The sequence below is a fragment of the Acomys russatus genome, chromosome 13 (assembly GCF_903995435.1).
Source record: "Acomys russatus chromosome 13, mAcoRus1.1, whole genome shotgun sequence".
NCBI lineage: Eukaryota > Metazoa > Chordata > Mammalia > Rodentia > Muridae > Acomys > Acomys russatus.
Genome location: NC_067149.1, coordinates 18,829,248 through 18,842,090, shown reverse-complemented (window position 1 = coordinate 18,842,090; position 12,843 = coordinate 18,829,248). Strand labels below are relative to the sequence as shown.

Here is a 12,843-nt window from a genome sequence, read left to right as displayed (position 1 = left end):
CATAGTTACCCAGCCTCACACTTCTATGAGTCCTGAGACCTTAGCCATACAAGAAAGGTGATGGTGGCAGGACAAGGGGCCTTGCCCCTCCTGTGGCGAGGTCTTATTGGCCCCAGACCTACATCCTGTGCCTGGGAGGACATATATGTAGCCACTAAGGGCCTTCCTGTCTCTCCCACTCCTCTCCATGAATTCTTTCTTCTGCCCAGCTCTGTCCTTGTCCCTTACACTTCATACCTCTGCTATTCCAGCCACCCCATGTTTGGCTACCCATGTCCCAGAGTACACAAGCAGGCACATGCCTGGCAGTCTTCCAGTATGCTCAATTACCTGTCCTCAGCCCTCCTAGGGCAGCCCCTCCCCCCATTCCAGACCATCAAGGAAAGACTCCAAAACCTTTGTCCTCTTGCCTTGCTCTGGCTGCCTGCATCCTTCATCTTCTATTGTACTGGGCTCCCCGAGCATACCAGACTGGCCATGCTGTCTGCTCTCACTCCTTGAAATGAGGTCCCAAACTTAGCGACTCCGCCAAGCACCTCCACCAAGCTAGGTGACTGCCTGTGATCAGTCCCAGAGGCATGACACTACAAAACCATCTGTGTCTTGCGAGAGCCAGGACTCCCAGAGCAGAGCTGAGCCTTGCTGATGACTTGTCACCTCTGCCTTGGAGTCTTGGCTTGCAGTTTGGCCTGGAGCGTGATAGCTTGGCTATGGTTCAGTTGTGGGATACTCCTGTGACCCAATGGCCATGCGTGTAGCAGAATGGGTTCAGAGTACAAGACAAGGCCCTGGCCAGATCCACAGAGTGGCTCAGGACTATCTATGAGGCATCAGAAGGCTCCAAAGGGGCAGGGTTTTGGTAGGTGTCCCTGGGATTCAAGTCAAAGCAAGGTCTGCAGTGTCCCACAGCAGCGGCTACTCTAAATTCTGCATGCCTCAGTCTCTTCAGCCAGAGAGCACTCTGGGAAGGTTGTCTGCAGAAACAGGGCTGACAATGGAAGGTGGTTTTGGAAGAGTCAGAACACACGACTTCCTCTCTGGCAGTGAGTTCTCTGAGACATGCAGTGGTCAAGTCTCAGGGTGGTAGCAGTGCTTTCATACAGGCCCCTGAGGGCAGGTGACCATAGTCAGGTGTCTTTCCCTGGACAGGTGCTCTCTCTTCCCCATCGTCGGCTGGTCTGCTACTGCCGGCTTTTTGAAGTTCCAGACCCCAACAAGCCACAGAAGCTGGGACTGCACCAACGAGAGATCTTCCTGTTCAATGACCTCCTGGTGGTATGTGGTGGGGAGGGGAAGGGAGGGGAGGGGGTTGAGGGGCCCAGGTATCCTTATGCCCATGCTTAAGCAAAGGGCACTGGCCCAGAGTCTTAAGGGCCAGACTCCCGACTCACACCCATGAACAGGGATGTTCCTTGGTCCATGTGAACAGCCAGGGGCCCTGACTCCAGAGTGCCTCAGTGTTGCAGGACTCTACATCCTGAGCAGGACAGGCCGCACTCTGCTACTCCATAAAACTCTGAGGCGTCTAGTGGAACAGCCTCTAAGTAACACGTGCCACTCCCAAGTGTGTTGCTGCCACTTGGCAGCGTAGGACTCTGCCCTGCTCACTAGGTCACACAACCCAAAGCTGGCAGGAAAGCTCCGCCCCCACTCCAGTTTGCTTTCTACTGCTGTGACATACACCATGATCAAAAGCAGCCTGATGAGGGAACGGTTTAGTTTTAGCTTATAGTCCATCATGAAGGGAAGTCAGGGCAGGAGCCAAAACCAAACAGAGACCATGGAGAAATGCTGCTTACAGGTTTCCTCAGTTTGATTTTTTTATACAACCCAGGACCACCTGCCCAGGGGGTGGCACCACCTACCTCAGTCAAGAAAATGCCCCACTGACTTGCCTAATTGAGGGATTTTCTCCATCGAGGTTCTTCTCAGATGATTCTAGTGTGTCAACATGCCAAAAGCTCACCAGCACATTATCCCACTGGCTGGCCTCTGGTCCCTTTGGTAACAGTGCCTAGTCTCAAGGGCAGGGACCTCACTAAGACATAAAGGTGCAAACTCTTGAACAAGTTGCCCCTAGCTCTAAGTGCCCATCCGCAGGTATGGGCCTCTGCCCCTCTGTTGTGTTTTGGGCTTTGGCGCCTACCAACATGACATGAGGACCCCAGTCTTCACTCCACACAGACACTGCAGCTCAGCTCGGCCTCTGCTGCCCTAGGTTACCAAGATCTTCCAGAAAAAGAAGAATTCAGTGACATACAGCTTCCGGCAGTCCTTCTCCCTCTACGGCATGCAGGTCCTGCTCTTCGAGAACCAGTGTGAGTCTCTGGGATCTGTGGGATGTGAGAGGGCCTGTTTCTTCCCTCATCCCTGTCACCTCCGGCTGGGATGTAAGGCTTCTGGGTACACACTCCTTCCCTCTCAAACTAGACAGATCGAATGGTACCTTGTTGAGGACCAGGGTTTTAACAGGCAGAAGTGGGTGCATCTGTGACATGTCCAAGAGAAGCATTCAGTGGCTTGTCTGATGGCATGCAGAAGCTGAGAGTTCATTCCTCTCGGACCAGCCGCTGGTCTGTGATGTAGGCACAGCACTGCCTACCCTTTGGGCACTCTCCACAGAGTAGTGTAGTTGGACCCAGATCTGGCTCACACCTGTGGACCCATTATTGCTTATGCCTGCCCCTTCTCCCCAGCCTGCTGTTTTCCTTCTCCTTTTTGTCTATTCTGTCAGAAGTCCCTGAGCTGGGACAGTTGTCCTGCTTAGTGTGTGTGACAGGGCTGAGATGTCTGTACTAGTAGAGAACCGCTCCTCTTTTCAGGATAGGCTGGTACCATCTTCTGAACAGTTTTTGAACCTGCAGGTTTCTGTAAGACTGTCGCCACATCTGGCCACAAGAACCACAGTCCTAGCAACCAGCATTTGAGGCTTTCAGCCCTCCTATTCTCAGACTGAGGGCTCAGGAGCAGAAAGGTCCCCTCACAACCCTTTCTTACCTTGGTGCTGGCAAGGTTCCTGTCAACTTAGTCTACACTCTATGGGTGATGAGCTCAGCCTGCTCAGGCCAGGGCAGGGACCTCATGGGCCCAGGAATGAAGCGGGGCTGTGAATACTGATGGCTGTGTTCATAAACCCTCCAGCCCAGATGCCAGATGGGAACACCACACCCTGCAGTGGAAATGCCTTCCTCAGGCACATACATGATGGTAACTGCTGAATCCATATCTAAATCTTCACATCCGATTTAAATACCTTAGGCTTCACCTTGGAGCCACTCAGTGCTCACTTCCATGTGCCTCAGGGAGATGCTCATCCAGAGGCCTCTCTTCCAAGAGAGCCATGCCACTGAGAGAGATTGTTTGATAGGGCACAGGGGATATGGTAACCCCAAGGAAGCCTGTCATGATTGAAGGCCATTCAAGAGTAAATGGTTTTGCTGTCCAGAGTTCAGTGGACCATACAGTGACTGCTGACTCCATGGCCCTTCTTTTCCTTTCCTGCAGACTACCCCAATGGCATCCGGCTAACGTCTGCTGTCCCTGGAGCAGACATCAAAGTGCTAATAAACTTCAACGCTCCCAATCCTCAGGACCGGAAGAAGTTCACTGATGACCTGCGGGAGTCTGTCGCTGAAGTGCAGGAGATGGAGAAACACCGGATAGAATGTAAGTCCCAAGCAGGACACTGGGAAGCACTTCATAGCACATAAGTCCTAAGTGCTCTTCCCACAGAGCTGTCCTGTCTCGTGGTAAAGTCCAGAAGTGGTTGGTGCCAAAACTCCGAGGCCCGACAATGAGGTATCTAGGTCTTTGTCTCCCCCACACTGGGGCCAGGGCAGCCCTTGGGGAGCCATTCTTCCCTTCAGCACACTGCTTGTCTTAGGTCGGCCTTCGTTTCTGGTCACTGTGGAGTTGGCTTATGCCATTCAGTCCTTATACTAATTCTGGCCCAGTAACTGCTGGGGTTCTGGGTCTAGGTCTCTGCAGTGTCCCCACCTCTTCCTCTATAGATGGGTATTCCTTCTTTCCCAAGCCAGGCCTAACCTGCAGCCCTCCTGAGCTGAAAGTGTTAGTCTTTGTTATCACAGGCAGCCTGGCCTTCAGGCACTGCCCAGGGCTCATTTCTTGTTCAGGATGCCATCATCTCCCCCCCCCCCCCCCCCCCCCCCCCCCCCCCCGCCACACACACACACACCCTTTCCCAGGAATCTCCCTCCCTGTTCCCAGGAGCTAGGGCCCAGGACAGTGGCCGCTGCCACTCACTGATTCTCCTGCTCTGTTCCAGCGGAGCTCGAGAAGCAGAAGGGTGTCGTGCGGCCCAGCATGTCACAGTGCTCCAGCCTCAAAAAGGAGTCAGGCAACGGGACGCTGAGCAGGGCCTGCCTGGATGACAGCTATGCCAGTGGCGAGGGCCTCAAGCGTAGCGCCCTCAGCAGCTCCCTGAGAGACCTCTCAGAAGCGGGTAAGAGCTGGGCTGAGAAGCACCCTCCCAGCTGGTGCATGCAAAACTGAGGCCTGGCGTCCACAGGCAGACATGGTGCTGGAAAGGGCTGCTTGGGCATGGACAAAATGCTCTTGGAGGTCCATGAGCCCCCCCCCCGCCCAGGATGGTAGCGGAACACAGAAGTGTCCAGGAGACACTCTGTGCAAGACAGCCAGGGGATGGCACCCCGTTTCTCTACTTCTCCCAGGGTCTTTATCGCTTTCCCCTGTACCAATTGCTCTAAAGCTAAGAGCGTCAGGCTGGTGCGCCCCAAGTGCTCTCCGCTGCTGTGTGTTCTATACTAATGAATGGAATGGAGCAAAGCCTACTGAGCTGTCTGGGAACCCTCCTTGCCACTCACTATCCTGGTTTTGCTTTGTGTAGGGCTCCTTTCCTGAGAATCCAGGGCCTCTGTCTACCCAGAAGCCACTGCCACAGTAGGTGTGGCTAGGCCCAGGGTGTGGGGAAACCCTGGCGGAAGCTGTTCACTGTCAGTGGTGTTTCCTTGTTTCTGTGGTTTAATTTGCTGCCAGCCATTTAGCCTCAGAGAACAGGGCCCCTACCCAGGCTTCCTAGATTTCTTAGAGGTAGAGAGCACCATGAGCCTCAGGAAGCCGCTACCAGTGGCCTCATCCAACCTTGGAGTAGAAGCAGATGCTGTCAGAGCAGTAGCCCCTTAGTTACCACGAGTGTCTAGCCAGTCAGTGTGCATGGAGCAGTGTGAGCTGGGCTGATTGTCCCTCAGGAGGCACCTGGGCTCCTAAGCCTGCCTCAGTCCTTGAGTAGGTGGGGCCCTCAGAGCCTTCCCAGCACGCCCTCCCAGCCCTCCCGCCACAGCTCTCTGCCTCATACTGCTTTCTCATTTCTCAGGAATTTTTTTTTTTTTCCTTTTTGAGTTTTCTTTGCTTTTGTCATTCTTTTTTTTTTTCCATAGTGAAAATCTGACACTCACCACCAGCATGAGGGTTTAAGCCAGGGCTTCTCAACCTGGGCACTGGAGACACTCTGGGGCAAACAACTGCTTGCCATTGCACTGTGCCTGGGTTCACTGAGGCCAGCAGCATTTGTCCAGTTTTGACAACCTGATGCATCTCCAGAAATGCCAGGTGTCAGATCACTCCTGGTTGAGAACCACTAGCTTCCCAGTGGCCTGTTCAACCCAGCCCATGTCACTCGACTGCTTGGGCCCTGGGGTAGTTTGAGTCTGTGCAGTGACTGAGGCCCAGGGCAGCAGGCTCAGGGATGAGGTAGAATAATCGTCTGGTTGCATCCCTGCAAGGATGGAGCTGCTTGATGCAGCTGCTCTCTGAATTGTTACTGGTACTTTCTTGGCCAAAGCAAGGATTCCAGGGGCAAAAAACTCAGAGGGACATCCCAGGCATCTGAGTCCAGACCAAGACTACCTGTGATGTCCAGTGAAGCAGCAACTTACCCTGGAAGACGTTGGCAGGGCACCTGGAGAGGCAACCAGCCCCCAACAGGCAGCAAAGCCGTCCTCGCTCTCCACAGTTGGCACTACATTAAGCCTGAGGTGATGAAAGTCATGTGCACTATCGTGAAGATGCAGGCCCTTGACATTATTCTGGGGCAGGGTACCCTGAGAGCAGCTGCCTCTGATCTGCAGTAGCCCGTCCACCATGGACAAGGCCTGAGCTCAGCAGGAACCTGGGATGGCTCACAGGCAAGCCCATCTATAGACAGCTCCCTTTGGGAGAGGGAAGGAGACCCAGCTCTAGGCCTGTCCTCTTCCCTGAGCTACAAGAGCTAAAGCTAAGGCTGTCACAGCAGACACCGTAGTAGCTATGCCCAGCCTGGCCTCTCTGCCTACTGACAAGTACCAAGTTCCCACAGAGAGAGCATCCCTGGAATCACAGAGGCTTTGTATCCTGTACCAGGGCAATCCATCTGTGAGAACTGGTGGCATATGGAGTGCTAGATAACCTCCTACTGCGCAGTGTCCAGCAGAGACTGTGAGTAACATGGGCTCTGGAGTCAGCTGTCTGAGGTTCATGCCATTACTGTTACCATTCTTCGTCAGTTTTTGCCCTCAGTTTCCCCAGCTACAATGACAAGTCAATGCATGTGAAGAATTTAGAACTGGTCTGTTGTCCTCAATAGTGAGTGAGGTTTGAGAGCCACAATGCAAGAAGGGGAGCTCATTCTACCTCTGAAATGCAGCAGAGGTTTTGAGGGCCATATGAGACCCTTTGAGATGAACCATGCATCCAGCAGCAGTGAACAGAGAGAGAGAGAGACGGAGAGGAGGAGAGAGAAGAGAAGAGGGAGAGGAGAGGAGGAAAGAGAAGAGGGAGGGAGGGAGGGGGGAGAGAGAAGAGGGAGGGAAAAGGGGGAGAGAGAAGAGGTAGGGAGAGAGGGGGGGGAGGGAGAGAGAGAGAGAGCTGAAAAGTGGAAAAGGTGAAATTGAAGAAGCTACAGCCTCCACTGGGCAGTACAGTTTCTCTCTGCTCCAGTTCGGGCTGCAGGTTATATGCTACCTGGTCTTTTCTGGAGAGCCACAAGTCACTCATCATGCCTATGTGGTGCCACACTGTCCTGGCCACCCAAGAGCAATTTGGAGGCAGGAGATATCCATCTCACAGATGGGGAAATGGAGGCCAAGTGCAGTTTGAGTGTACCTTTTGCAGCTCAAACGTCTACGTCTGCCATGGCCCTGGACCTCATTGGGAAGCCTCTTTTGTATCTTCAGATGGGCAAACAACCTTTCTTCTCACCAAGGGAAGGGGCCATCTCCCCAGGATGCCCTGCAGCTGATGTCTACATGGCCTTTCCCTGCCTTATATTCTCCCATGAATCTGGGACTTGGGGACAACAGACAAAGAAGGAACTAGATCTCCTCCACATCTGTTTGTCACTGCTAGTCCTCTCAGTGGTCATGTCAAAGGCTGAAAGACCCATAGCTGTCTCTATCTGATACCTCTGTGCAGTCCGGTCTCCTTTGAAGAACAGCAGCTTTCAGACCCCTGACGATAGGCCACAGCCACCTAAGAGGCACACAGAAGTGCCCATCAACACTTTTGTAAGTGGGGGCAACCCATGCCTTGCCTTGGTGCTTCCCTCTGACATGTACAGCATGGTGCTCAACTCACAGCTAGTGCATACCCAAAGAATTGTACTGGAGATCCAGAAGAGAGAGCACCATGCCTCTGCACTCTCATACAAGAAGTCAAGGAGCGGCTTTGAAGGGACCACTGAGGCGTGAGTGGGCTATTGGAAGATCCAGCCTCCCTTTGACATAAACAGCATACATTGAAGAGTAACTACTGTGTGCTGTGTCCTTATTGTAGACACTTTTGGACTTAATACTGCACTGCAGTATTCTGGGTCAGGGAGCTAGACTCAGGAGCCAGGGGCACTGCACAAACCAAACCTACAACCCCAGAGGCACCAAGGGGACAAGGGGCCCAAGACTCAATTTCCCCAACTGCTCTGCCCCAGAAGGCAAGGAGGGGAATATATATATGTGAACATGCATGTGGATATGCATATATATATATATATATATATATATGAAATCCACTGGGGATCAGGGGCATTGTGCTGTTGGAGAAGCTATACCCCCAGACCCCAGCTGAGGCTGGCTACTGAGTCAAGTGAGCAGGCAAGAGTTTGAGGTGGTGATACACATATCCTCACCTCAGGCTCCCCTCCCCGAAAACCACAGCTCAGGATAAGCATTACAAAGTTGGACCTAGTTTTAAAAACATTTTCTCCCTTTCACTGAGCATCCGTTCACGCCATTGTTTTTAAAACTCCTCACTGCACTGCTGCCAACCTCCCCACTGAGCCCATTCGAGCCCCTTACCTGGCAGACACATGGGCCAGCCCCAGCTCTGGGCAGTGGCAACGGCAGGCGGCAGTGGCACCAGGCCTGGTGTGCGTGTCTAACCTCTGGTATTGCATGTTCTGGGCAGGGAAGCGAGGGCGTCGCAGCAGTGCGGGATCGCTAGAGAGCAATGTGGAAGTAAGTAGGAAGCGCCCGGTCCAGCTGGCCATCCTGTGTCACCCACCCTTGGTTTCTATGTTGTCTTTTTTTGCTCTTCCCTTCCCTTCCTGCAGAGACACAGACTTGGCCCTCCCGCCCTGCCTGCCTCCGCCCTGCATGCAGCTTCTCTGCCTAGAAGCATCCATGCCTCTCACTGCTTGTTCTGACCCAAGGGCCGGGGGGGGGAGGGAGGGTGAGGATTTTGTGTTCTCATTCCACTTAACCCCTGTTCCCTGTGGTCCCTGAGCATGATGACCGTCCTGGCTTTCAGGTCCCGCCCCAGGTGCAAGCGCCACCCGCCCCTCACTCATCCTCAGCTCTCACTGTTGGATGTGTTAGCCCCACTCGCCTGTTCCTATGCTCCACCATCCGTCGCTTCCTTCCTGGAGTTTTACTGGCTGTGTGTCTGGGGTCAGGACACAATGGACTCGCTTAAGTAGTTCACAGGAGGAGTTTCTGAGAGAAAGGAAGAGTCAGTGTGGATTTCATGAGCTCTCATTCATCCCCCACCCCACCCCATTGCTCCCTGCTGCCCACACCTTGACTCAACCTGCAGACCTTTTTACTCCTCCTGGGTTTGTAGCAGGCAGCAGCTGTGAGGAAAGTCTTAGGCTATGCCCCACACCCCCAAGGATACGTTTATAGGTCCTATCTGTCTGGTACCACTTTCCCAGACTCCTCTGGACCATCCTGCCCCCCCCCCAACATGGGCAGAGGTCCCAGGAGAGTTCCTTTTCCACACTCACTGCCATTCTTTGGCCTCACGTGCTCACAACACCCTCCCCTCCCCTGTCATGTGGGCTGATGGCTCAGTCTGGCAGCAGCACAACATGAGCAGAAGCATCCTTGTGCTGTTGCACAGAAAGGAAATGGCCCCCCCTCATCTCCATTAGGACCAGCCCCCAGCTGCACCCACACAGTGGCTGTCAGGCCGAGCCCGCATCCTTCCCACCCTCGGGCCCAGCAGTCAGTGGGTGACTTCTGAATTTGGAAAACTTGGTCTGGCCTGTGTGCTTTGAGATCTTTTAATTTTGGTTTCTATGAATTTCCTTTTTAGGGCTCCATCATTAGCAGTCCTCACATGCGCCGGAGAGCGACCTCAACACGAGAGTGCCCATCTCGCCCCCCCCAGCCCGTGCCTAACTCCTCCTCTCTCCTGGGTTCTTTGTTTGGGAGCAGGAGAGGGAAGCCCCCTCCCCAGGCCCACCCCACCATCAGCCCCTCCCCCAGCACCCCCTCATGCCCATCACCCTGGGCCCTCAGAGGGCCCACTGCATGGGCACCATGCACAGTACTGCCATGCGCAGCAGAACCCACCCCCCTATCACCACCACCACCACTACCACCCACCTCCCCACCTGCAGCACACCCACCAGTACCACCACGGCCCACACGGTGGGCACCCCCCATATGGGGCCCATGTGCACAGCCACCCACCTCTACCCACAGCTCACCCTGGTCACGCAGGGCATGCAGCCCATCACCATGGGCAGCCCCCTGCCCCACCACCCCCTACCAGCAGCAAGGCCAAGCCTAGCGGCATCAGCACAGTCGTGTAGACAGCATAGGCAGCCGCCTCCCACACACCAGGCACATGAGGGCCTACCAGGCAACAGCCTCAGACCGGCTCAAGGCACTGGTGTTTTCATTCCCTCTGCCCCCATCGCATGGGTGGGCCCATGGGCTTGCCTTCCATGGAGCAGAGCTGCCACTCCAGCTTAGCCCTGGCACCCAGTCCTCCCTCGGCCCGAGGCTGGGCCTCAGCCACCATTGGCCTTGAGATGGCACTGACCAAGGAGAAGTGGAACTGCCTCCCACCCTGTCACTCCTCAGTCCCTCTACACACATCTGAAAACCTAACCTAGCAAAGTAAATAAGAGCTAGAAAGGTCAGACACAACAGAACCAACCCCCAGACTGGCTGTGTTATTGTTGTTATTGGCAGTGGGCAAAATAATAATAATAAGTAGACCTGATATGGGTGATGAAAATACGTAAGTAAACTTTATATAATATAAATATATAAATATATAAATATATATATATACATACTGTATAGGTAGTGTTTGTGTGTGGAAGATAAGCATTTCATCCACAAAGCTAGCACTAGGGACCTCCTAAGGACTGCCACTTAAGTGGCAAGAAGTCAATCTAGATAAATGTGTGAGTAGACCAAAAACCCTGCTAGAACAAACCCAGATCCTTCCATATTTTCATACGAAGAGACTCCCTCTAGCCTGGCTGAAACCTTACACGCTCATGACTCACTGTGCCAAGTAACACAGCACCTGACTGTCTAATACCCCTCTCTGCTCTTTATAGCCCCCTATTTTATTAACAGAGTACTATCCTAAGTAACCAGTATTATAACTGCTGTTATCTCCAGTAAGCAACTAGGCAAAGCGCAGTCACCTCTACCCTAGCTCTTGGGTAGCCAGTCTAAAGCTGGCTGTCTCAGGACCTCAGCCTCACAGATCCCTAGACATTTTATACTGGCTGCCGTAACTTTGAACTCCCATGATCTACATTCCTTCCCTCTTTACATGATGAGCCACACTCACCCTCCCCCACAATCCTCCCAGGGCCCACATGGCAGAGGGACCCATCCCCAACACAGTGACCACTCATCTTCGTTAACTCAATGCCATAACTCCCTCATCCAGTTCCCAGCCCCAGCAGGCGGGTGGCGTGCGCGCTGGGCGGCCCAGGGCAGTGTGTGTGTCCCGTGTTGTGTTCTGAGTGGCAACAGCGATCACTGTAATTCCATGCAGCCATGTGCTCGTGACCCCTGTGTCATCACCGCGCCTGGCCAGTGAGTGCTTGGCCCCAGCCAAGTGAAGCCCCCACTGCCTCTCATGGTCCAGTGAGCTGCCAGGCCCCACATGCCCCAGCTGTGTTCTTGTCGCTTCCGTGTGTGACACCATGCACTCCCCTGGGGCCACATGCTGCCCACATTCCTGTGCCTGAGTCACCCACGGGCTGTACTTTACAGTTTCAGCCCTTCCAGCCACCACAGCCTCCAGTGCTGTGCTCCTAAGCCCAGGACCTGAGGACTGCCTGTGGCCTCTGCCTGCGGGGAGGCCCTTTCAGAAAGGAAGGAGCTGCCGCCTGACCGTGGGCTGCGCCTAGAACTTTGTGAGCCAGCGGGGCCTGCCCAACCACAAGAGATCAGGAGCCTGATCTGGCCCATCACCACCCTACTGGCCTGCTGGGGTCACCCATTTCCCTTCTGTCATCCCTGTTATATCGTCATCGTTGAGGTCACGTACCAGCAGATCTGCAAACTGAGCACTTTGAATCTCTGCAGAGAGCAAATCCTGCAACATGGAGGTCAGCCTTCTTGTCTCACAGTGGCTTGGCCTGCCTGCCCCATCCTCTCTTCGGCATGGCTCATCTTTCTCTCGTCATCTGCACAGAAAGAGAACTGATAAGCATAGTGTATCTGACTGGGGCCAGCTGGTGAGGAGCTGCCCGCCTCATGGTGCCCCGAGTCCCTTGCGTTCCTTACGATCCATGCACTGTCTGTCCTCTGTTGAAGGGCGCTGTCTGACAAGGAAAGAAAACTGCATGTCACCTGGCACCAGTCGTGTGGGGCTGTGCTCTCTGTATTGTACATTTACAAAATACACCAGTGTTACTGTTGGCAAATAGTTGGAGTGGTAACATTAAATATATCGGCTTTTTTTTTTTTTTCCCCACTCTCTTCTGAGCCAGTGGTAAGTCAGCCGTGAGCCCAAGAGTGTTGTGGAAAAGACATGGCTGCTAGATACACTTTCACTCCTTTTGAAGGAACACCACCCAGGAACAAACCTGAAGGCAGGCCCAATTTATCTGGTGGGGTGGCACAGGGCCTCCTCATCTCCACAGTCTCTTGCAGTCAGTCCCCTGGCTAGCCAGGGCGCTGGGCTCCTCCTGTGCTACCTTCCAAGTGTCCTGGAGACAAGCTGAGGATAGTGGGGTAGGTTCTAGGGACCAGACTTCTAAGCATGCTCAGTCTTCTTTTCTGGGTTCCCAACTCCATGGCTTATTGGGTCAGGGTGATGAGACTTTGTGATTCTGTGGTGTTTCACAGACAGAGAATTATCTTCAGAGAATGTGGCTGGGCCTGCGAGTCACACAGCAGAACTAGCTTGGAAAGCACAAACCACTAGCATACTGGTGTCCCATGTTGCCTGTTATTCAGCCAGGGCATGGAGACACTGCTCCTTGTCTGGGGAGAGGAGAGACAGGAAGAGGCAGGGCCCTTGAGTATACACACTTCCTTTCACCACTGTCAGGATGCACGCAGGGCCTACTCTAATGACACGGGTTATTCTGGTCATCTATGGAACTGGCGACAGATGGGATACCTTAGGGGA

At 53.7% G+C, this 12,843-nt stretch overlaps 1 protein-coding gene across 1 annotated transcript in view; it reads left to right on the top strand.

Moving 5' to 3' along the window:
* The window catches only part of Iqsec1 (IQ motif and Sec7 domain ArfGEF 1), a 330,930-nt gene extending 320,566 nt beyond the window's left edge, over window positions 1-10,364 (top strand). Inside the window, 7 exon segments of the mRNA XM_051154905.1 lie at window positions 1,150-1,275; window positions 2,219-2,318; window positions 3,505-3,666; window positions 4,286-4,462; window positions 8,416-8,465; window positions 9,544-9,692; window positions 9,694-10,364. Of these exon segments, the coding sequence (XP_051010862.1) occupies window positions 1,150-1,275; window positions 2,219-2,318; window positions 3,505-3,666; window positions 4,286-4,462; window positions 8,416-8,465; window positions 9,544-9,692; window positions 9,694-10,045 (1,116 nt within the window). The 3' untranslated portion in view covers window positions 10,046-10,364.
* The last annotated feature ends 2,479 nt before the right edge of the window (window positions 10,365-12,843 follow it).